This window comes from Sturnus vulgaris, chromosome 7 (genome assembly GCF_052056855.1).
Source record: "Sturnus vulgaris isolate bStuVul1 chromosome 7, bStuVul1.hap1, whole genome shotgun sequence".
Classification (NCBI taxonomy): Eukaryota; Metazoa; Chordata; class Aves; order Passeriformes; family Sturnidae; genus Sturnus; species Sturnus vulgaris.
The window spans coordinates 16,072,262-16,096,836 of NC_142249.1; the positions used below are offsets into that span (position 1 = coordinate 16,072,262).

At 40.0% G+C, this 24,575-nt stretch overlaps 1 protein-coding gene across 6 annotated transcripts in view; it reads right to left on the minus strand.

Moving 5' to 3' along the window:
• PARD3B (par-3 family cell polarity regulator beta) overlaps positions 1-24,575 on the minus strand; it is a 398,273-nt gene that overhangs the window by 45,776 nt on the left and 327,922 nt on the right. For all 6 annotated transcript variants that reach the window (XM_088167895.1, XM_014880259.2, XM_088167897.1 and 3 more), the window contains one exon: positions 4,518-4,653. In XM_088167895.1, the coding sequence (XP_088024021.1) occupies positions 4,518-4,653 (136 nt within the window). The remainder of the gene's footprint in view (positions 1-4,517; positions 4,654-24,575) is intronic.

A 24,575-nucleotide genomic window follows, 5' to 3' on the forward strand; every position in this document is an offset into this window, starting at 1 on the left:
AGTCTGTGGACTCAGAAAGTCTGGAATTTGCATCAGTTTCTGCTATATGGTTTCACATAAAATGGTCAGCTTTTCCCATTGCACTAGAAGACGGGAATGTTACTATTCTAGAAGCTGGAATTCTGGTTTCTAACCATAGTCCAACACAAACGTTTGTGTGCTTTAGGAACCTAACCTATTTGAAATGCAACATCCTGAACATGGAATTAATTGATCATGAAAAGTACAAACAGCTCCTTATTCATCCTGAAGGAAGCACAGAACCCTTTGACACATTATGGAAAAATAATGCAGTTATTAATGCTCCTTTCTTTGTTCTCGTTGATTTTTTGGCTTGGAATCCTGCCAGGCACACAATAAAGTACGTGGCCTTTAACACACACAGGCATGATTCTTTTTTCCTACTCTCAACTGGGAACTGACAAAACTCAGTACATTACAGGTTTGTTTCAATTGAAATGTTCACAGCCAGTATCCAGAGACAGTTTTTCTTGTATCTTTAGGTTATTTACAAGCTTGCAAATCCTATCTGCAAATAAGGAAATGGCTTTTAGAACCAGTTAACTCAAAGCTCTCTACGGTGAAGCTGCTGTGCTCACTAACAGGTGAAGAACTATTTGCAATGTGGCTGGCATTACATGCAGTCCTTTAATGTACATTAAAAAGATAAAGTTTCAAGGATTTACTGCCATCCTGGAGGAAAGAATTGATGTTTTAAGTAACTGGATTTGTACAAAGTCTGTAAGACAATCCAAGTAAATCCTCAAATAGATGATTAATTCCTCATTATTTAAATGCCCTTAAATACAAGTGCAGATGCTAACTGCATGCTCTCTCTTGACAGCTCCTTAGCTATTTCTCATGATCTGCTATTGGGCTGTGACTCTAAAGCCCTGAAAAAGACTGCCTGTGAACAAGTCTTCCAGCTCCTAGAGAGATGAAGTTCTCACAGCTTATTCTTACACAGTTCTTTCAGGGTCTGCCTGATACTGCAGCTATGATAATAGTACACAAACATCTGCCTCATTTGGAAGACTCGGATTAGGTTTTTATTGGGCGTCTTCACGAGTGCTTTGAATATCTGATGTCCCACTAAGACATGAGCATGTATGCACATACCTAAACCCTTTTTAGAACTGATACATCCCAATATTCCCTAGCTGTCAGAAAATTTTAGGGTAATCTCATTTTACACTGACAACAAAAGGCATTTATTTTCCTAGACAACATTTATACTTATTATCAGCCTGTCCTTTGGCTAACTAGCTGAGGTTTACTTTAAGCCTTGTGATCCACCATACAGCATTTGGTTTATCTTTTATCCTAGTTATAAACCTGAAAAGAGGGGGTGGGTGATGGGGTGGGGAGAAAGTCCAAAGGATGTAAAACTTGACAACAAACCAAAGCACAATGGAAAAGAACTTTAAAGGGTCTGGCTCTATAGCAGAGACAGTGCTATACACATTTGTCTGTTTATGGAGACACATTAAACTGAATTATTCAGTTTCTTACAAAAAGAAAAGGAATAGACTGTGGGGAAGAGAAAGCAGAATGAAGGCGCAAGAGAGCAAAAAATCCGTCCAGCAACAGATGAGAAGAACAGAAGAGAATTGGAAAATGGATGCAGGGGGGAGGAATGGATGATGAGAGAATAGCAGGCCTATTTAAAATGAATTTTTGACCTTATTTTTAAAACATTTATGGATCCCAATTGCCTGTCATGAGATCATTTTCCCTTACAATGCTAGCTTTTCAGCCGTCTCTGCATTTTAACTTGATTTATCCCACTTAAAAAAAAAAGTAGATTGTTAGAAATACCCCTTCTATTAGAAATTCTGTCCCATTACAGTGTCAGCTAAAGGCCACTTGTCAATGTCAGCTTTATCAGATAGAAATTTGCCTCATGAGTTCTCAGATACTATTTTGGAGGACAAGACCCAGGGTCCATTTCTGAGGCTGCTGATTTGTGATGGGATAGTGTCTTCTCAAATTATCCTCTGCTTTTCCCAACTTATCTGCATGTTTCATGAGATGGTGGGAAGTGATTACAGCAGCTGCTGTACATTAGAAAGACAACTTATAGGAAAGTTGGCTTAGGTAAAACAGTTGACTGAGAAAAGAAAGGAAACGACTAATCTAGTCTTAAAAACAGAGACCCAGCATCTCTTTTCCAGCTGCAGCTTCCCTGGTGCCATAACCTCCTGTAAGAAGAAATAAAACTTCTACCAGAAGGTTCTCCTCCTCCTCAGCTGTCTGTTGTCTCTTTAAAGAAAGACTTGACATCCTGAAGATTAGAGTAAGATTTTGTTTATTTGCAATTATGCAATTAGCCATCAGCATGTTTCTTCTCTGATAAGTAAAGGTGGAAAAAAATCAGCTGTTGTTCAATCTGTGTTACCACAGTACTGCTGAGGGTCAGCTGCCTGAGGTGGGAATGATGGCATTGCTTAAAAACTATCTTGAGGACTCTCCTGGTAAGATGCTTTGATACATTTGTTTTCTTTTTAATATTTTGATTCTATTTTTGTTCCTTCTTTTCTGTCTCTGTAGATTGTAACATAGGTATTTTAAAGGTAAAACTACAGGCAGGAGTAGAACTTTCAGCCATGAATGGAAAGAGAGCGAGCTGTGGCTGAAGTATTTTCCAGACTAAAAGACAATGCCTTTGAAAGCAGGGCTGGATGGATCAATGGGTGATATTGTTGCAATGAAGAGACCAGAAGCCTCTGAAATTTATAAACTACTTCAACAAGAAGAACTGTTGCAGTAACAAACTTCAGAGTACTAAAGCCCTCAAGGTAAACTCTGATTTTTGAGCAGGCTGCCATTCCTCACAACAAAACTGCTTACAAATATTCTGCACTGGAAGGACAAAAACCAGCAATCCTAGTGCCACTATTATGAATCATTTCATGATTTAGGTACTTTAGGCATCCTTTCAGGTGCTTTGATTAAGAACTACATGCCTCATGCGAAAAGCAAAGCTTTGGAAATCAGCAATCTCCGGGCATAATATCTAACAGGAAAGGCTTATTGAGGATTACCTAGAAGAAACCTTTGTGAATCTTGTGAAACTACACTGGATCATAAATCTCTACCTCATCTGAGCATTAATAAAGTTTCATCAGTTTCAGATAAGAAGTAGAAATCCTCAGGCTGTTGAAGAGGTAGCACTGACCCAGTCTGAAGCCTGTCAGAACACTTATCACAACACAGAATTTCAACAGGAAGACACATTTGATGCATATTCTTATTTTAGTTTACAAAAGCAATTCAGAAGAAGAATGGCAGGTACATTGACTCACAAATTTGGGTCACAAAATTTAAGGCAGTGGATTAAAGTTAACTGCTTTAAGGAAAGAATTATTTCACTGAAGATGACACTTCTGGTAATTGAATCAGAATAATATATACAACAACAGTTTTGGAGTTAATGAACAAATATATATGATAATATATGTAAAAACACCCCTTTTAACTCTGCATCTCTGTGATTTCAATAAAGTCTACTCTTGCATAGGATTTTTTGTACTATAGCTGCAGTCATTGCAGATTTCACTTTAGCATTCACACCGATAGTTTAGAGACATTAAAACCATGTTAAATGTTAGTTCAAACTTTGGACGTATATAGATTCTCAAGATTTTTACATAATTCTGTCTTTTTTTAAACCAAAATTTTGAATTTAGCATAAATTGCATTTTATCAAAGCTACATTTTTGAATGCTGGTTGATTATAATTACTTCTAAAGAGACAAGAGTCCAAGTTCAAAACTTGCTCAGGCAAAGCTCTTGAGTACCCACAAACTATGGCTGTTGCATTTATTTAACACATTCAAAAATCTGGCACTGTTGATTTAATCTCTGGTTCTTCTGTAGGTTCTAGGTTACTTTTCAGTAGTGGGGTAGATAATATGTCTCTGTGTAGTGTGAGTCCTAGATGTAAAACAGGGAATACACTATGCCTGCAACAGTTCTATAGTGTTTGTAGAACATTTTAAGAAATTGCAGGCAGAGGAGCAAATAATTTCATTTTTCATTTTATAGAAGTTACAATGGCTGTAACATGGCCAGATTGCTACTGTCCCACGTGCAGAAGGAAGGGCAGGACAAACACGCCTCTATTTCCTCCCTCTCACTTTGCAGCTAAGCACAGTGAGAGTCTGCTCTTCTAATGCACTTGTTAACTCAGAGAATCACTAGATGAACAGCCAGAGCACCATAAATCCATCTGAAAAGCCTTGATGCTACCACACATGACAAAGTTTGGAAGTGACTCTGTCTCAAGCTTAATGGAGGAAACCTGGGCCTAAATCAAACACAGTGAAGAGACAAGTTAATTTTAGCCAGGTTCTCACTATTAACATTTTCTTTGGTGGGCTGACATTAGGGATTTCTCCATTTCTACGAACTCCCTAAATTCATGTTCAACGGATACAGGATTTCTGGATAACACAAAGAAATCAGCACCTTCTGCTAACTCTGCAAAAGCACTCAGGATGCCACAGTGGACCTACCCAGCGCTGGTCGTAGTCAGAGAGCTGCATCCTTCCCTCGTCGTCCTCATAGAAAGGCAAGCCCTCCCTCCTGGCCTGCTGGTACTCCTTCCGCAGCCTCTGGATACGATCAGCATTCCCACCACCTGTGCAGCCACTGAGGGGAAAAAAGAGCTCAATGAAACTCCTATGAACACACGTATCTGACACCAGGTACACACAGAGAATTGCCAGACCCGAGACAAAGGGATTGTGTTTGATTTTCCTGATTTGCACCGTTCCCACTGGCCCACATCAGCCTTATTTTTGCTTTCGTGTATTGACAAAGCTGCTAATTGTAAACTTGATCCCTGTTTTTAAAAAAGGCTATCCCTGTCCAAAGAACTTAACAATTCCAGTACAAGACAAGAGACAACAGATGGATGCAGACAGATGGGGGAGCACAAGAAAACTTTTAACATTCCAGTGAGCAGCTATAAATGACTATCATATTTTAATAATAATGATGATGATGATGATAAGCTGACAAAAAATGTTTTCTTTTGCTCCCATGCTAAATGAGGAATTTCCCTAAAATTGCATATGTTCTAGATAAAGAATAAACTATTATTCACAGAGAAGCACAGAAAAGTTTTGTCTCATAAAAAACCCAAACTCCCTCCCAAGTATACAAAGAACTCAAACATCAACCATGAAAATCCAGGGGAGGCAACAGAGATGAGAAAGCATACTATTAAATCTTGACACCATCTTTTTAAAGTGGTAATTAAACAGTAATTCACTTAGTAATCCACAAAGACTCACTTGTATGGAGAACTGCATACACCACAAACTGCTCTGGTAAATCCAGTGGAGTTGCTTAGTTTATCATGTTAAACACATGCCTTCCTGTGGGTTTTGACCATAGTGAGCCTTCTTAAACCTTACAGCTGGGCTTGTACAACTGTGGAAGCTCAAGCTATAACCAGGAAGTATTACATAAAATCCTAAAAATGGCTAAGAATTCAAAAAACTTTGGTCGTATTTAAAATTAATAAATTAAAAGCTTCCTGCAGCTATTTCCAGACATGCTGTAGTCAGCACTGGGGTGAGTACTGACTGTATGGCTAAGTAGCATTTACTGGCACTCACAGGGAATTATTAATTATACAATTAATTTGTGTCTGCTCCTAAACTCAAACCATTGTTATTGCAGCACATCACCATATATTCTGTTAATCTACAACCTTAACTCTGCCTCACCATCAGTGGACTACAGAGATTTGTTCACAGAAGCACAGACTCAGTGGAGCATCTTTCTACTTCATGCTCCACTATGAGTACGCCAGAATCTAGGAAAGCCCTTTATAGGATTTTGCAGAGCAAACGGAATTTGGACAGCACATACAAAATATTGTACATAAATCCATCAGTTCAATAATACATAGTTTCTAGTATGTATCACCAATCTAGACTGGTTGGAAATGAACTATCAATTAAGAAAAATTCCATGTAGGCTGCAAATGCAACTGAATATGCAGTTAGGATTGGAAATGGTTACTTGCAGCATCAGTATGTTTCCATGAAAAATCCAAAGACTTCCTTTCCTGAAGCCTAAGTTATCCATCCATTCTACAAAGTCCCAGAGGTTTCAAGCTTCTCTAGCTGACTTACTGAAATCTTCCAGAGCACATGAAATTTTTCTCATGATCTGCCAAGACAATGCAGAAAGCTTGCACAAACTCTGAGGACTACTGAGGGGAAAAAAGTATATTCCCTCTTCACCTTTATTCCTTCCACAGATAAATGCCTCTGTTCCTTGCATGAATTCTTGGCAAATAGCAGAGAACCATTTCCAGTTTGCAAAACACTGAAACTGGGGTCTAGTTAATGAGGACTATCACTTAGAACAGTGAAGCTTGGTCCATAGCTCATGAGCAGTACAGCACCTGTGAAATCCCCTGACATTACTTGTGAGTACAGATAAAGTGTTTAATGAGGGCTGCTAACATAAGATAAGGCCCAAAGTACTGTCCCTGTTGCTTTGCTAACAACATTGCCCAAAGCAGCACTAGCTAAGAGGGAAACACTGAAATATAGGCAATAGGTCTAGTTTTATTCCAGCCAATCTGACTCCCTGCAACTCTCTACAAATTGTCACCAGTGGTCTAACCCACTTTTTACCACCAGGTACTTTGGTTTAAGAGGCAATCTGAAAAAATCACCCACATTGCCCCCCCCCCCCCTTCTAAAATTAAATCTGAGATTGATATATTTTAAGACAGGAGCCTGTGCTCCACTGATAGTAGATCTCCTGTAGGTGAACTTCCTTCTGCTCAAACCCTTTGAGCCGGTGAGTGGAAGTGGTGCTGCAGAGCTCAAGCTAATTATATGTATTACAAGACAGGGCCTAACAGATTTTGCTTTGGCAAACCTCTGCCACGGGGTATTAAACTACAAGCCCTAACCATGAGAATGAGTAGGAACATTTGAATGAAAGATAGCAGCACATGGAAAGTTATCCATCTGGATTAGTGTGAAAACACAAGCATAATCTCTGTGGAAACAAGCAGCTCCGTGAAGTCTGATTTCCTGTGCTTCTCTCCTGTGGGTTCTCTCGTGTCTGATAATGGTTCACACTGCAGTGTTTCTCCCCAGCAAGAGCATTCATCCAGGCCTCTCTAACAGGCTGCTTATTTGCACTTAGTGAAACTTTCTGTTCCAGTATCTCTCGAACACCAAGTCACCAGTCAAATCTGGTCAAAAATGGCCAGCAAGTTGAGAATTTGTTAGAAAAGTGAAGGGAACAGGTAGGAAGAGGGCTGGTCAGTACATCCACTTCATATTTTCAGGATAGGATACAGTTAAAGCTCCACAATTGTTTTTTCTCCACCAGGTTATAGGCACAAATGTAAAAGACATTGGCTTTTCAAAGAACTGCATTCTAGCTTACCATAGAAGTTTTACCCACTCCTGAGTAAAGTGAGATAAATACGATGCCCTGTGCAATGCTCATGAAACAGTTCTGAATTTCAACTTGGCTCCTGACAATTATGTGAATATATGAACCACATTCAAACTCACCAGATGAATTCAATCAGCACTGTGCAAATATCGCATACATAATCTATTAGTTTACCCCAAAGAAACTGAAGCATTGAATTCAAACAGAATGAAGTCATCAGTAATAAAAAAAGGAAACTGATAAGGCAATATTAAAAAAAAACCCCAACACAATATTCCAAGATTTGCAGAGAAGATCATACATTGACTGTAAACTATTCTCCCATCTGCCTATAAATACATAATTAAAAAATATTGGTTTGATCAGATAGCGGTTCTCAGACAGGGAAACAGCAGATGAATACCAGTTCAAATGTTTCAGATGCATGACTATTTCTACTGAAAAGGAACCTGAGCTTACAGAAGAAATATAAAAACAATACTCCAATCAAAGTCAGCTTATATTAAGAACACTTACTGAAGCTTTTCAGCAAGCCTGGTAAGTACAGCAGACAGATTTCTTTTACAGTAGCTTTACATTTAATGCAGTGCTCTCTCCTTGACGAGATACAAATATGAGAGTCCTCATCATATGTACAATTTTGTGCACCCTTGCTTCCCTGACACGGCTCTGAAGCTGCACGACACGTTCTTCAGAGAACCATGCAACAACACATTTACCATTCCCTGCACAATCTCATGCTCCCAGGATCCAAAATTTAATGTACTCACTGACTTCTCTGTGTCACAAGACTGTGAGAGAACCATTCACTCAGCATTTTCCAGTTGTTTTCAGAATGATTTCCTGAAATTGTGCTACATATAAGGAGACTGATTCAGAAGCAGCTGACACTGGGAAGTTCTAAAATAATGTCTGTGTGTAGGAATAAATCTTGAGAAACTTCAAAAAGAGTTGTGAAGACTCAGGTGCTGATTTCAAACAATAGTAACAACCATGTCCAAAATCCCAAGTCATAAAAAAACTCCAGAGAAGTTCAGTAGTTCTTCCAATAAGCTCCACACACTGCAAGGTGGTTTTTTGTTTGTTTTTGTTTTTTGGTTGGGTTGTTTTGTTTTGGTTTTTGCTTAATAGAAAAAAACCCAACAAACATGTGAACACTGAAAAGAGGAAAAAGCACATTCCTGTCAGCACTCTGTAGTTTTGTTAAATACAGCACTTATTGAGGGAATAAGGACTTCTTCTGGCTTGGGAGAAGGAGAAAAACAAGTCTGTGCTATCGTTTGAACCAACACAATCATTCTAGTCCAGCTGCTGGGACTGTACCAACCAACTGGATAAACAATGGCCAGAAATGACCCTCCCCTCCCTGTGCCTGCACCTGGCAGAAGCACCACGCAGGGCCCACCTTGCCCACTGCCAGGGCAAGGCACCAGCTTCAAAACAGCCTCTCAGCCAATACAGCTGGAACAGACAGCCCAAGGGAAAAGGGGAACCATAATGCAGAAGAGACTGAGCTTCAAGCCCTCTGACATTATGTAAAATATCACTGGGAAATTTCACCCCATCATATCTGAAGAGAGAGAAGAACAAGCAAGCACCATAGCAATAATATTATATATTCAATATGACAGGCTAGGGTTTTTTTTCAAAGAATTGAAACATCATAATCAGTATTTAATATGTATGGCTTAAGTTTTGCACAGTAAAATCTTCTCTGTGTTCTTCCTCTGAGTTGCTGATCTGGGTTTCCATCATTCAAGTTCAAATGACATTTTTTAAATTAGTGACTTCTTACTGCAGCTTTCTTGATAACACAAAATTAAAAACAAGTGTTGCACATACGAAGTAAGATGAACCACTTAAAGCTATATATAAACATACATTTAAAGAGGCAATAAACATTTTGTTTCCAGTGGTTTTCCTAAGCACATTAATATTGCACAGGGGTTTTTTTGCCAGCCACTTCTTTAAAACACTGATTTTACCCAGCTGACTGTAAATCCCCTAAGCAAACAACTGGTGCTTCCAAGTTAAAATAAAACAAAACAAGCAAACAAAAAAAAAAGAAAAAGAAAAAGGAAAATTATTATTTTAGAGAATTTTCCATTAACAAACAAATCCAAGACAAAACGTGATTCACAGACTCTACAGAAGACAATATTCCATTCACAATCTGCTAAAAAACAAAACTAACTTTACATACTGAAAGGAACACAGTGGTCTACAAAGATACACAGTATAAGGGCATCCAACAGAGTATGTAAGAGTATCTTTCACTTAGGATAAAACTTCCATTTTGAAGTTATAACAAATAAATATTTGAGTAAGCTTCTCTTTCAGATCCACCCTTGCATTTCTACCCTGAAGTATTACATTTCTTTATGAACATATTTTTTGCAACCTCAATAGTAAGAAGGAATAAAAATAACTGTGGGAAGTGACAAAATGAAAATCAATGGTATATATAATTCTGTAATTCAGCTTTCATCTTTGTGACCACCAAGAGAAAGAGATTTTAGAGAGAAATCAGCATTTGTTGTTTCATATGCACTTGAGTAAGGAAGTGGTATTGCAAGGAAGGACTTGCCAGAAACGCCTTACAGGTTCAGAAATCACCTTTGATGTTCAGCAAAAGCCAGCCCAGGTTTTGGCAAAGCACACCCCACACTGAGTTAAGAATGACATCTCTCTAGGAACTGGAACCGTGCATATGGCTTTTTCGGCCTCCACAGCACCTGCTTTCTTGCTCTGAGCAGGAACATACTCGATGTATACACAGCTACTGTCTTTCTCAATGGAGAGGGGCTCTACGAGGACGCTCGATTTGGACTCTTGTGCAAAGTGACTGGTAGGGAGACTTTGAGCCCTGTTCCATTTAGGTAGGACTGTATAGATGGACTGATGTGAAAAGCATTAGATGGATGTGTTCCTCTCTAGGCACATAAACACATATAAAGAATCTTAAACAAACTGCAGAAAAACAAATTACACTGAAGAAGATATTTACACTTAGTTGAACCTGCATATTAAAGTCCCCGAATCTTAATCTGTTTTATAATATTTTAAAAACTCCTAAGTGTGCTTCAGTGGAACATAGGCTGTCACCTTTCAATTCTTTAGGTGAACATAAAAGCAGTACAACCACTTCTGTCCAAAAGGTCAAAGCCTCCTAGGGCAGCACATGACCACCATTTGTCTGGAAGTAAATTGAGTCCTATTGACCCTGTAACATCACTACTGACCTCTTGACATTAGAAGCTTAGTGGAAAGAGAGAAGATGATATTCTCAGGTTCCTATAGACTCATTAGGAAGAAAGAAAGAAAGAGAACCTTCCATGATATGAATTAGCAATGTCATTAACCTTTTCTTTCCCCAAATAGCTCATAATATGTTTACAGAAGCCTCAAAAGAACCATTTGAAGATTGAGACCAACAGATTTGTATCACTTTCAGTTTTTCCAAACTGTTTATAAAATATCTCTCAGTGGCTTGACACAAGGCAACCTTTTATGTTTCCCTCCCTTCACATGACATACAACACCTTTTCCTGTTTGTCATGGCAGACGGCCTAGACATTCAAATGAGCATCATCTTTTCAAACCAGCCACTTCTCATCTCCATTACTCTCCTTTATAACTTATAGTTGACTACAGCTGGCCAGGAATAATGGGAGGTATAGCCTAATTTGTTGTTTTATGGAAACAAAATTGGCACACTGTGGTTTAACTTCACTGTAAGCAGATATGATATATGCTACTCTAATAGAAACACATTATTTGCAATCAAGTATAAAGGAAAAAGAAAAAGGCAGACATTTTCTTGTTTGTAGCCAGATTGTCATCTTTATTTCAAAGAAAGGTAATTTTTTCCCTTTTCTCTGCTCAATGTATTATGCCTCATCAAAGAAGGCAATCACCAGATCTTAACTAATAACAAAAAAAGATGCCTTTCCAGTTCAGGCTGGTTAATGGCAATGCCTGTTTCTGGCATGGGACCAGTTTACTGCTGCCTTGTTGATGTGAGATGTGCACTTGTCTCCGAAGGGCTAGGAAAGCAGGGAGATTAGGGACTCGGCTGCTGACAACAACCAAACTCTCTATAAACAATACACAATGAAAATAATGAAAAACAGATTTTCCTGGTATTTTCAGTAGCCTCTAGACAATGTAACAGTTTCTGGTTTCTTCACTAAAGATGATATCAATTATGCCTTTTATCCATCATGCAGAAGTCACGTGTGAGGCATAATTGAAGGCCTTCTCTCCAAGGTAATTTCATCTGGATTTACGCAGCAAAGTACTTAAATTGCCTTTTTTGGCACTTTGTATTACAACACAGCTTGGGAGAGGGTATTTTACTTTACTGATGTAAAGCAGCTGGCATATTTACAATAGATAGGTCACATCAACACAGAACAGATTTTCAGCCCTCCAAACTCCATTTACAGCAGCTTTAACAATCCAACAAAGCAAATGCTGAATGCTAAACTCCAGTGTAGAAATGTAACTCTATTTCTTAAAGACTATCACATCTGCCTGGAACTGGCAGCTAGGTTTTTTTCACTTACAGGCTATTGCTTTTTGCACTACCGTTTATTAAACTTTTCACTAAAGCAGAAATAATTACAAACTTCCAATGAATTAGCCACTCAGGAGTCCTTTTACCACACACAAAGTAAAAGCAGGAGGGAGAGAAGGTGACTATTCAGTGCAGTCTTCATTTCTGCACTCCCTTGTGAGAGAAGAATTGAGAATGTAAGAATCTCCTCACAGTAGATGCCGCTGCCCATGTTCTAAAACATATTTTGTTGAAAATTTCAAAGCCCAGAGAAACTATCCATTTTCTCTCAGAAATTACTTCTCCTAGTTTCACACTAGAGACTGTATCATCTGCTCTTTGTTATATACGTGCCAATCTATGCCACTGGCAGAATGGCAGCAACTAATCCTCTATGTGGTTTGCTTTTTTAATACCTGGCCTAGCTAGAGAGGAGGTAGACAACTCAACCTCAACTCAAACTCAAAACTCAACTCAAAAAAAAAAGTTCTCTGTGTCTGTAATTCTGTGACAGATATAACTTACACTTTAAAAATGAAAAAGAATTCACATCATGTGCAAAGCATCAGGGAAAAGCATAGCTCCCAGAGCCAAAACATATCCTTACTAAAAAGTTAGCTTTTTTTGGGTGTTTTTAATAAATGGTCACTGTAAGGATAACATTAATCCAGTGTTAGGACTTTTACAGGAAAAAATACAAACGTAATTTATCTTTTTTAACTGTCAGCCACGTTTCTAACGCTTTCAAATCTGTAGCTTCCAGCGGCCTTTTGTCTTTCTGCCATGGCAGGAATATCTTGGACAGCTGTAAGAGCTTTGTAAGCTATCTTTCTCAAAATCCATTAGCTAATTCAAGGAACCTAATTAGAGCTGCCATTTTGATGGAGCATATTGAATGCTCTGCATAAACTAGTAACACCACCAATGTTTATTAAAAATTGCAAGAACCAAAGCTCTCTGTTCCATATAAATATTAATGGGCATATACACAATACTTATTGAAATATAGACGGCATTATGACCACAGAAATACACACAGGTATACTTACAACCCTGTGTGATGCATTTATTCACAAAGGTTGAAGTACAGAAGCAAAACCTAGGGACAATTTTACACAAACTGTTGAAAATTGACCAGCTTCCACTTACACTATCCTTATGTGCATTAAGGGAAGCAAAGCACACTAAAGATGATTTGTTTCTTGTGTTTTTTCTGAGTAGTGTGCTGACAATTTGGAGTGCATTTTGAGCTTACCTCAAGAATGCACTCCAGCTGGAACCATTTTATAGCTCCTCTTAAACCAGCCACTCCAATCACTGTACTTTGTAGACATTTACACATACTCCAGTACTATACTGTTTAAGGGTATCCAAAGATTCAAAGGGAATTTGCTCTGTAGAGTTAAAACTCAAATTTTGCTGTAGACAGCAACAAAGTTGGTGAAAGGAGCCAGACATCTGGAGCAGTGCTTTCCTACTTTCTGCTATGTAAAAGCCCAACTATAATGAAAAAACAGCTCGCAGACAACGATACAACACATGAAATACTGACCATTCTAAGAACATATCGGAGACCTAATTAGGTTAGGCTGTACAAGCATATGCCTTTGGCTGCAGAAATAAAAAGTTTTCTGGCTACTTCACAGCTTTGTTTTTAACTTGATACTTCATAAATGGAACTGCAGAAAACCTCATATGTTACCATTTCAATCTGACGTTCACTTTCATATGCATCTAACAGTGCCTGGATTCTATTTATATGTACAACTAAATATATGTGCATAGAAAAATCATCAGATTTGCTACAGAAAGAGAGCAGATGCTCTTATTAAGCCACTGGCACAAGCAAGGTGAAGCGTGTAACCCTTATACAGAAAGCATTTAATGCTCCAACTTCTAAAGAAAAGCAAAGACAACAAGAGAATTTTTTTCTAGCTCATTTTGTTAGCTGTGAGTGCAAGGCACAGCAAAGCAAAAGCACTGCTGAGCGTGCTCGAATGACTCTTACAATGCATAGGGCTTCTTGCAGAAGGGTATAATCCATACACACTCTTCAGAACATCCTAACTCCAGTGCCATGATCTGAAGTTCACTTATTCAGAATGTATACTAAAATGACACATGAAATGTTTAACAGATGTGCAAAAGAAACAAGCGTAGCTGTGTTTCCTACACTGTAATAGTGCACGGGCCTAAAAATTTTATGACAATCTTACCGTGGGGACAACCCTGAAGGTAACTTCATTTTGGTTCTCTGATAGGGCAGTATTTCCAAACTACAACTGAGATTTGAGAAGCTTCACAGGAACACACTCAAAAATCAAAACATCAGTTACCACTGGCTTCTCTCAGGAATTATATATAGCAAATTTAGCTTGTGGTTATTGCTCAACAAAAACCCTGAGAGATGTTGAAGTGGTAGATGGATTTTTGCAAAGTTCTGCTGCCTCCAAGGTCACCCTATCTACCCTTCTAGCAGTCTCCCCCCCTTGGGCACTTCCCTCGGTACAGCAGGGTCCTGGGACCACTGTTGTATAGCTCGCATTCACAGACTGGGGAGCACACATTCCTTCAACCCACTCTAATCACAAGCTTTGCATAAACGGAACTGAACTCTTCATAAGCCCAACTGCATTTTGGAGAAATATTTCTGAACTTCGAGCCCTAAAGTTAACTTTAAGTTAAAGTGTAACTTTATTGTTTTGCATTATGCAGGCAATGGAAGCTCCTGGACTTAGAGACATACACTGTTTTTCTAGCTCCTTAAAGCACTGCACTTCTGATAGGAAATTACTCCTTCTTTTCCACTTGGAGAACAGAGGTGTTTAAGACTGAAGGTAAGCCCTACTCCTTTTTAGTAATTGCTTTGAAAAATGTTAAATTAAAATGGAAAAAATGAAATAATGGAATCTCCAAACTATACAGAACCATTTTTTGGCACCCTTGCCTGGGAAAAGAAGATCAAACCTATCTCTCTCTGTTTGGCTGGGAGCCCCAGAAATGCTGGAGCAAGTGTTCTGGTTCAGGCTCACTTCTGCCTCTACAGAATGATTCTCATATGCTTTCAATTGCCATGTTTAGAGACACACCTTACCAATCCTTTCCCATCTGTTTTTGTCTTGCTGCCTCAATTCTCTGTTCTCATCTTGATGGTGGAAGTCTTTCTCTTCCTTATCTTTCAGCCAAGGAAGCCAATTTCTTCCACCCATTACTGGTTCCCATACAAGTAGATCTCTGTCCCACAGGCAGCTGTAGTGCAGAAACACCTCCTCTGATGCACCTAGGTCAGCTTGTCTCCCTCCAGCATTCCTTGAGACCCATCTCCCAGAAGCACTTCCCAAAGCAGCTGCCAGTGAGGATGTGGCTGCAGGTGGCACGGGACATCCCACAGCACCTCTTCCTTTTGGCACTGGTTCGAATGAGGCACTCATGTCTGACACATAAACAGAGCATCACACCTGCAGTATTGGTACACTTCTCTCTACTTTGAAGCATCTACAAATTGCCCACAGTTTCGGCCTGGCCCAGCATCCCCTTTATTCTCTCCATCCTCTAACTCCAGCCTCTCCTCTGTTCTGATTCTTGTCCTGCTCCCTCCATGGCATTTTTTATGGCATTCAAAGCAGCTCACCCTTTTTCTCCCTGGAAGGTGGGGTGTTAGGGCCTGGGAACACTGATCATCACTGAACATCCTGTTTACCTCATCCTTCATTCCTGCAACAGGAGTCTATCTGGTCCCTGCAGTCAGAACCTGTGACTGGAAAAACATATATCGGCTCTGGCAGTTCAGGACAAGTACTTTTGGTGAAGTTAGCAGCCAAGTTTCTATCATGCGTGTGGGAAGTACTCTAAATCTTTTAACTTAGTCAAATTGTCACCGTTCAAGGGGTGGCAAAAGCCACAGTCTGGTATAAAACTAGGCTGTGTTCCCTTCCAAAGTATAAAGACCCCATTCCAGCATATGGAAAGACTATAGATACTTGTTGGAAGAATATATGCTGCTGCTTTTTACTTTTTGCACAGACAAAACAACCCCTTGTCATCTTCTCTTTCCAGCTACACCCCCCGCCCCCCAAAAAACCCAGCTGTTATCTGATTCCATAAAAATTCAGCTTCAGCACACCTCCTACATAGGCATTTTCAACCCAAATGGTTGAAGATTGGTTATCAACATGTGGAAATACAGTTTTCCAATGGAAGTCAGGCCAGCAGCTACCCAGGCACAAGTGGCACAGCCTGTTTTGAATGGCTGTCCCACTCCCTGCCCTATAGGATTGCCTTCTCCCTGGTCCAGCAGGTTGCTCCTGGCATCTGTGGGATGAGCACTCCTTAACAACAACCATGACACCTTTGAGGGTACAGCCTGGTACACACATAGTACTCCTGCATGTGCTCCAGATTAAGCTGTAGTCAGCTTAATGAGAGACTTAATTGATGAGTGCTACTTCCTTCACTTGTCCATTAAGATAAGTACAGCACATGGACATTTCAACCCATCAAAGAAGAGAAAATGCATTAATTTTGGTTTTCTTAGAGCTGTTAATAAATCTGACACTGTCTGGCAGTTTTCTTCATTTCCTACCATTTGACAGATACTGTGATCACAAGTTACAGAAGATGTTTTTCCTCTGAAATTATCACTCTAGTAATACAAGCCAGAAGGAAACTTTATCAAGATACCAAGAAGCTGAGTATCGGTTTTATTTTTAACTTTATGTGGCTGGTTTGTGAATATCTCAATGTGATAAAAAAATAAATTCCATCCGGTACTATTAAAAATCACACACACACACAGAGACACATTACAAATGACTGTATTACAGCAAATAATCACACTGTGTATTTATCAGTAAAAGCCAGTATTCCTCTCATATAATCAGCCTGGCTCTACTTAGACCCCTTTACTGTAAGAGCTCCTGCAACTGTTTTCTTCCTCTTTCTCTCTCACAAATTGACATTTGTATGGAATCAAGAAAAATCTTCCTTAATAATTTTTCATTACTAATGGCTTTTTTTGGTATGTGTATTTGAGAGGAGGGAAGGCAAAGGGCAGGAAAAAGGAGCTTTAAGTGCTCTGCAAATTATCCTCCTGAATCTGGGCCTCATAAATCCTATCAAATGTTATATTTCATCAATAGGCTGGAAAAGCTTTTTTCTCTGCAATGATGAAGCCTGGGTTTAAAATTTATGGTTTCATTTTAGAAATGGACTATAAAAAGAGTCTGACTTGGCTGTCCATCAACTGTAGCTGACATTAGCAAGTTAGGTGTGGACTTTCAGAGTGTGATATGTATTTTTTATTTATTATACAGGTACATACATCCATGCATACATATATGTATGTCACTGTAGGTTTGTGCATGCATAAATATACAGCTGGATTTAAAAAAAATTGTCTTAAAAACACTTTTTTTTTTCAATGCAAGAGGATCTAAGATATTCAGCAGATTAGATTGCAAAGTGATAAAAGTGTCCAGAAGAGAGTTGGCTCAAGGACCTGCAGCAACACAAGCAAATTGTATTTTGCTGCACAAATGATCGAGATAAAGTAGTTTAATTTGTTCTCATTCATGAGGTGGCAAAATGCAATTCAGCAATGGCAGAGTAAGGTTCATAGGGAGGCAGGGAAGATTCCAACAGGCTGTGAGGAGAAAAGAGGAGGAGGGCAGGTGAGGACCAAAAGGTTTTAGGCAGGGGAAGACAATTAGCAAAGGGCTGATAGATTGGAGAAGAGTGGGTGCAGAGCTGCTGCACGTGTCATGCGTGGAAAGAGCAGGAAGAAGACAGCCTCCCCCATCTCCAGTCAGCTCCCTACCTTTACTGCCTTTCTCCTCTTCTTCCAAGCTCTGGAAACAATTCTGACTCCCCAAAGCGCTGCTCCTACTTGCTCTCCTGCATTGCTGGAGGCAGGAGGGCACTGAGATTATGGCTCCTGTTCCTGCTGCTGCCACCACTGACAGGAGCCATGTGGGTGCCACAGCTGTCCTCTACAAGCCCAAAAGCTTCCTCTGGCAGCCACAATAGCATCTTCCTCAGATGGAGGAGGAGGCAATCTGTGCATGCTGCTGAAATACCCTTTCCTCTCTTCCCTTACCATCAGAGCTGGAGGTCTGTGGCCAGTGATCACTACTTAGTTCCACCTATGCTGACAGGCTGCCTTAAAGACTACACCTCTAATAGAAGCATTACTGCTCCCCAAAATCCTCATACTTGTAAAAGGAAACCACATTTGAAATAAAAGTCAGATAAATAAAGTGACATAACTGCAGTTAGAGAAAGTGAAGTTCCCTTCTGAATGCAGGGGAGCCCATTTCCCTCCATCTGCTTCTAAAAAATGTCATTTTGTAACTCAAAGAATTAATGATGGATTATGTGAAAACAGCAAATCAGATCATGCTGTTGAGGCATTATATGAACTAAACAGAAGAGCAGTTAATCTAAATTGCATGTGGGATGGTTATTATTGTGTGCTGCCATCATTGCTGCTGAATCTGGCTGTAATATTGGTTTTGGTGGCAACACATGGAAAAACCTGAACGTCCTGTTCCTCATTATAAAATGAGGAGAAATCTCACTCTGGGGAACGTGGTCAAAGCTGACAAGTGAGCACTGCAGAAAAGGCTGGGCAAGGGCTGTGGTTAATGGCAAAAGTACTCTGAGTCAACACTGAGAAAACTAATACCATCTTCCACCACCTCTATTTTGTAACATGAACAAGACAAACAAATAAATCATCCATGCTCAGTACACTTGCAAACTGTGGCCTCAGATCACTGTTGAAACTCCCTGTTGAGAGGATGTTTGGCAAGGTGTCCTAGGGTGATGTTATGGTGTTTCTATCTCCAATCGTGTGTCCTGATTATGTTTGGTATTATGTCCTGTGCTTCCAGGACTGAGTCTGAGAGTGAAGCTTTGTTTTGTCTTGTTATCAGCCGGCTCACCTCCCCCATGGTCTATGTTTAGGAGAGGTTTTAGCTCGGCCTGCTTGCTTGCTTGCTTGCTTGCTTGCTTGCTTGCTTGCTTGCTTGCCTGCTTGCTTGCCTGCTTGCTCGCTTCTGCCTTTTTCTTTCCTTCGCTTTGCCCTTGCTTTCTGCTTATTAGTTAGTTCAGCTAGGCAGTCCAACTTTTTCCCTGGACTGTTTTCTCTTCCACCCCGTCCCCTCCCTCTCCTGGATACCATCTGAACGGACGGGGACCTGGGAACCCCAAGAAACACCGGGAGGCTACACTTTGTCACCTGCAGCAGTCATCCCCAGCGCCAGAGACTGATAACTGAGCGACCACTCGCCAGAGAGACTGAGTTTGTCATCCCTTCAGAACGGTGAAAGAGTTTTTTTTTGTCAGCTGGTGTTGTCTTTTTTCCCTGTGCTGGGGAGTGTCTTGCTTGTTAAATAAACAGGTTTTTTCTCCCACTCTTCTCCAAGGAAATTCTTCCCGAACCCGGTGGGGTGGGGGGGGAGGAGTCGTGGGGTTTGCTGTCTGGGGGCTCCTTCTGGAGGTTTTCCCCCAAATTTGCCCAAACCCAGGACACAAGGCTTCTGTCAGCAGCACAGCCAGGGCCAGTGGATGGAGGCACTGCAGGGCAGGGCCCTGCTCAGCTCCTGCTGCAGGGCTGCTGCCTGTGCAGGGGACCTGGCTCTGCTCACCTTGCACAGCAATGGCTCAGGGATAACCACTGACCTGGTGTTATCCAGCGGGGAAGCAGGGAGGGGAAGTATCACCCATCTGCATTTTGTAAATCAGAATGTGTTCTGCTGCTAGCGCTATTTCCACTGTAAATACATAAAATACACTGTTCTTTCACCAATTTATGGAAATGAGAGGACATGAAATTGCCTGTATTTCCATAAAAAAAAAGGTATTTGTGTTAGGGAAGGGTAACTTTATCAGACCTTGATCTAGAGATGGCCTGTCTCTGGAATTGCATATTTTCTACTAAAAGGTGGTACATAGCAGTGCCACATCACACAAGCAGAAGTTACTTAGAAACAAGAAAATTTTGAACTCTTTCAGATTCATACAAGTTAATTCCATTTGACAATGACAATCAGGGCACTAAACCAATACTGACATGTAGCTTTTTCAAACACAAATGCACTCAGCCCACCACAGATCAGGAATATTTCTAGAAGTATATTATTTCCATAGTTTCCCTGTTTCCCATGCTTCTCCTTGAAGGTTTCAAAATAACCAAGAAATTCAACTTTCCCTGAAACTCTTGAAATTTTTCCAACCTGAGTTAACTCTTCTACACAGATGCATATTTCTGCCATTCTGCAAGAGAAATGTCCTATCACTGTTCAAATCCTCAATTTTTTCTCTTCTAAAATCTTTTAATCTGCTTTCCCCCTCCCCCCAAAGGATATTTTGTTTAGTCTTGTTATTTCTTCTTCTTTGCTTGTGTCATTTCCTCACCTCTTCCCTGAGACTCCAGGGGTTTTAATTTATTTTTTTATAATTTATTTTAAATTTTTTTTAGATTTTTCTTAAGCTCTTGTGAAACCCTGACCTGCTTATAGAGAGCAACTCACAGAGCTTAAGGGCTATTGTTTTACCCCCTACTCGCCATTGTGGATCTGGCTGCAGTCATCAGTAACTAGAATTCATCATCATCAATGGATTTTCAGTGACAGGCACTGTATTTGCTCAGATAATGGCCCCATATATTGCCTTTGAAATGAGGGTGTGACCACTACTTAGGATATTCTCAGGAGTCAGTAAATGGCATTGCTGCAGGACATGTTTGCTTCATGTTTTGAAAGCAGAGCTGCAGAAAAGCAAGCTTTGAAGTTTTGGGGTGCTTTGGATGGTACTGTGCTCTCAGGACACACCAGTATTAACCAACACACATCACCCTTGGACCAGAGCAGACCACAGCTGGTTTGGACCACAGGGGAAGAACCTGCAGAGGCTGCCTGGGAAACTCTCCTTGCTATAGGCTCTGAACAGATGTGTAATCAATAGACAGTCCTGTTCCCACACACAGCAGAGCAATGGAACCAGTAAAAGCAGGTGGGGGAAGCACAAGATAATATGGAAACAACACGGATCCACAGGGTGCTTGACAATGATCCTTGATGTTTTAGGAAGGAGGGAAATGTAACATGCCCACACAGGCTGCAAAGACAAATTCAGAGTTTGTGAGCCTTAATGCTGTCTAAAGTCAGTATGGCCAGAATACACACTTTTGTATTAAGAACTAACAACCTGATAGAGCTACTATAGGACCAAGCTGCTTTGGTGTCAGTTAATTAAGAGTAAAGAGTATGCCCTGAACACCTGTGAGAATGCAGTCTGCAAAATTACTATTTCCGCTGTAGGATAAACATCCCTTCACTTCTCTAGTTCTCAACTTTATAAGCTTGCCAAGCATCACAAATGTGAATCACAGCCTCCATTCCTGGAGCAGCAGATATTTGGGTGTGCTGAATTCAGTCCAGGTCTATACACCTGTCCCACCAAGAGAGACAAAAGCAAGCTAGCCCAATGAGATGTGGGAGATAGAAAGAGCCCTTCCATCTGCTGCATTTTTCTGCAATGACCAAAGTTAAAATCCCATGGATGTGCCCTAACTTAAGGACATTGACCATAAGATTTTTCCTTCCCTCATTTTTTTCCATTCAAGTATATCCTCCACTAATGCACCAAACTACCCTTTTTCCTCCCCATCTAATTCACTGCTCCCCATGGGACAGCCACTAAATTTGATTCATGAATACAGTACATTTACAGGCAAAACTGGGAACAGAGAAACCCCCTCCCTATCACATCACTCTCCAAGAGAGAATTTGAGACACATTGAACAAAGAAGCTTCAAATCTTCTGGCATATAGCTTAGAAATGAGAATGTGATTTCCGTTCTGTATCTCTTGCTTCATTACAGAAGATATGGTCCTTAAAACAGGCAATTTGCTTTGGCCAGTAATGTTTGAGGTGCTAGCTTTTAAGTTTTGTTTTTCTGAGGATTCCACACTGCAGCAGGCAGCTTCCCTCCCTCCAGTCCTGCTCCCCAACCCCAGCTGCAGAGTGAAGATATCTAAAGGATTCAGGCAGCTGCAGAAAATGCAGGACTCCGGCTCTTGGGCCTCATCTTTCACATCCATCTGGATTTGACAAAGTCATGCTTATCAGTTAGATCAGCAGATAGTCTCCTATCTGTGTTGTGGTGCAGAATTAGGTCAGAAGAGCATTCTGCCAGCTTGTGTTTTGCTGTTTAATCCGGCAAAAGTAGTTGTGGAGACAGCAATAAAGGACATCTCATCACACTAGCCAAATTCTTCACCCCCTAATCCTGGTCAATTTTCCAACCTTGTGAGGAAAATGGAATAAAAATCACACATTACTGCTATTTAACTGCCTATTCCAAGAGCATAAATTTTTGAGAATACAAGTGAGGCCAGGAGGCAAGTTTATTTTATGAAAATATATCACGTTCAAAGGCAAATGGAATGTTATGAAAATAAAGTCTGAAGAATAGTAGTTCTCGAGTTTTAAACAGTCTTCTTCTGTGATGCCATAGCTGGGTCTTCCAGCCGGCCTCACCAGATGGCCACGTTGGCCACCATCAGAATAGCAGTCTGGAAACAAGTGCCCTACAGCCTTGCCTAAGCATCTTGGCTGGAATACACTCTGAGGCAGCAGTTCTGTACTCACAACTCAGAGATATTCCCAGTGCGCTTGCTTAAGAATTCTTGAAATTTGTGAAGAGATTAAAGCCAAACTTCTGGTCCAAGAGAGGTCAGGGAAAATAACAGAATGTTGGCTACTAGCTTTTAAATGGTAATTGTCACTATTCACACTAAAAACAACCCCTCCCCACACCAGCACAGAGTACGAAAATCTGCTCAAAACCAGTAATCATAAAGGAAAAAAAAGGAATTTTCTCTTAAACAGTAGGTAAATTCAGCTGCGGAATATTTCAGCAGCTACATACAATTTTTTGTTTCGTGGAAGCTGTACAACCATTCCTCCTCTTACATACAACTGTGCAAATCAGTGTGTTAGTGATGCTTTTGCAAAGAGGGTTTGACAACAATAGAGAGTCCCCAGTCTGCTAAATAAGAAGTGACAACTCCATTTGAAAGCTGTCTCTGGATGTGTTTTATGTGCAGAAATTATCTGTGACAGTTCAGATCAAAATAGAGTTTTCATTTCATGTGGGAGGTAAATGGACGATAGAATAGGTTACTTTAAATGCTGCAGTCTAGTCCAATTAATGTTTCAGACTTTTCCGTATTCTGTGCTCTAAACTTTGGGGTAAAAAAACGTAAAAATCATTTTGTCAATAGCATGATGGAAAAAACAGTCCAAAAGGTAATAAAAGGGGTTAACAAAAACAGTCATGCAGACGTATGGCAGAAATGCTCAAGTTACAGTAACCTGGTTGTAAGACTAATAAGTATAAAACAGAAAAGAAAATATCACTTCATTCTTCCAGGGAGAACCAGGCAGGGGAATCAATTCTGATTTCCCATCTCAATCAGCAGAGATTTTGCCATTTACTTTGATGGAAATAGGACTTGCATATCAGTTTTCTCTCTGAGAAGCAGACACAAATCCACATGCTATCATTTGCTTTTCAGATTGTGCAACATAAATTTACAATTTCTGCCTTATGTAACTATACAAATGACATAATTTGTACTTAAACAAAATGTCAAATCCAAGGTGTTCACATTTGTTACCTGTAAATCAATCAGTTGATCTCTGACCCATTTTAAAGAAATATGTTTCCTTAAAGGTTTGGACCTACTGCTGTGTTACTCAAGCACATCAGTGGCCATGGTGGGAACTGTGCTGATACAGTGCCTGTAGCTTTCTAATTTATCTTTTTCGAAGTTGGTGGGGAAAGCAGTAGTTCATGCATGGCTTTTTAGATGCAAGCATGAAGTACTGTTAGTAGATAAGCTATGGACCCAAAACGTGAGTGATCTCATCCCAGACAAGGGCCCACGACTCTTACATAATCTATTTTGTTTATGCCACGCTTTAAACAATGCATATTTTGATCTTTTCTGAGACACAGCATTTTTATTGGCATGATTTTCAATTTCCACCCACTTGGAAGAGCAGGTGTCTTTGTGTATCATTGCTGAACCCTGGGAATAAAGAAAACATTTAAAAAACATGTTAAAATTGTTTTCCTAAAGTCAAGGGACATTAATTTAAGGTTCCATGGGCATTAAAGAAGAACAGACCACTCACTTTAAATGCACTGAGCTAACAGAAACACTAACTGAGACAAAGCATTCAAAAGATATGAGACCTCAGTATCTAGCAGCCAAGACTGAACACTGTTAATCTTATTCCTCGGAGGCGAGTTTTAGCACAAAAGAGAAATTAACATCTATCTATGCACTAGAGTCTGGAAAAGAAAAACAATAGAACAATGAAGCTGCTCAGACATCTGGTATATTTGCCACAGCTAATAGTAATGAGATAGTGGGCAGAGTGCAGATTAAAGGCAAGGTATGAAAGAACACTTATTTCAGGAGCCACACAGACAAGGAAAAAATACCAGTAGTCAGACTAATGAGTCTAAATTTTGGGAGGGATTCACAAGCCCTATCAAGTTTAG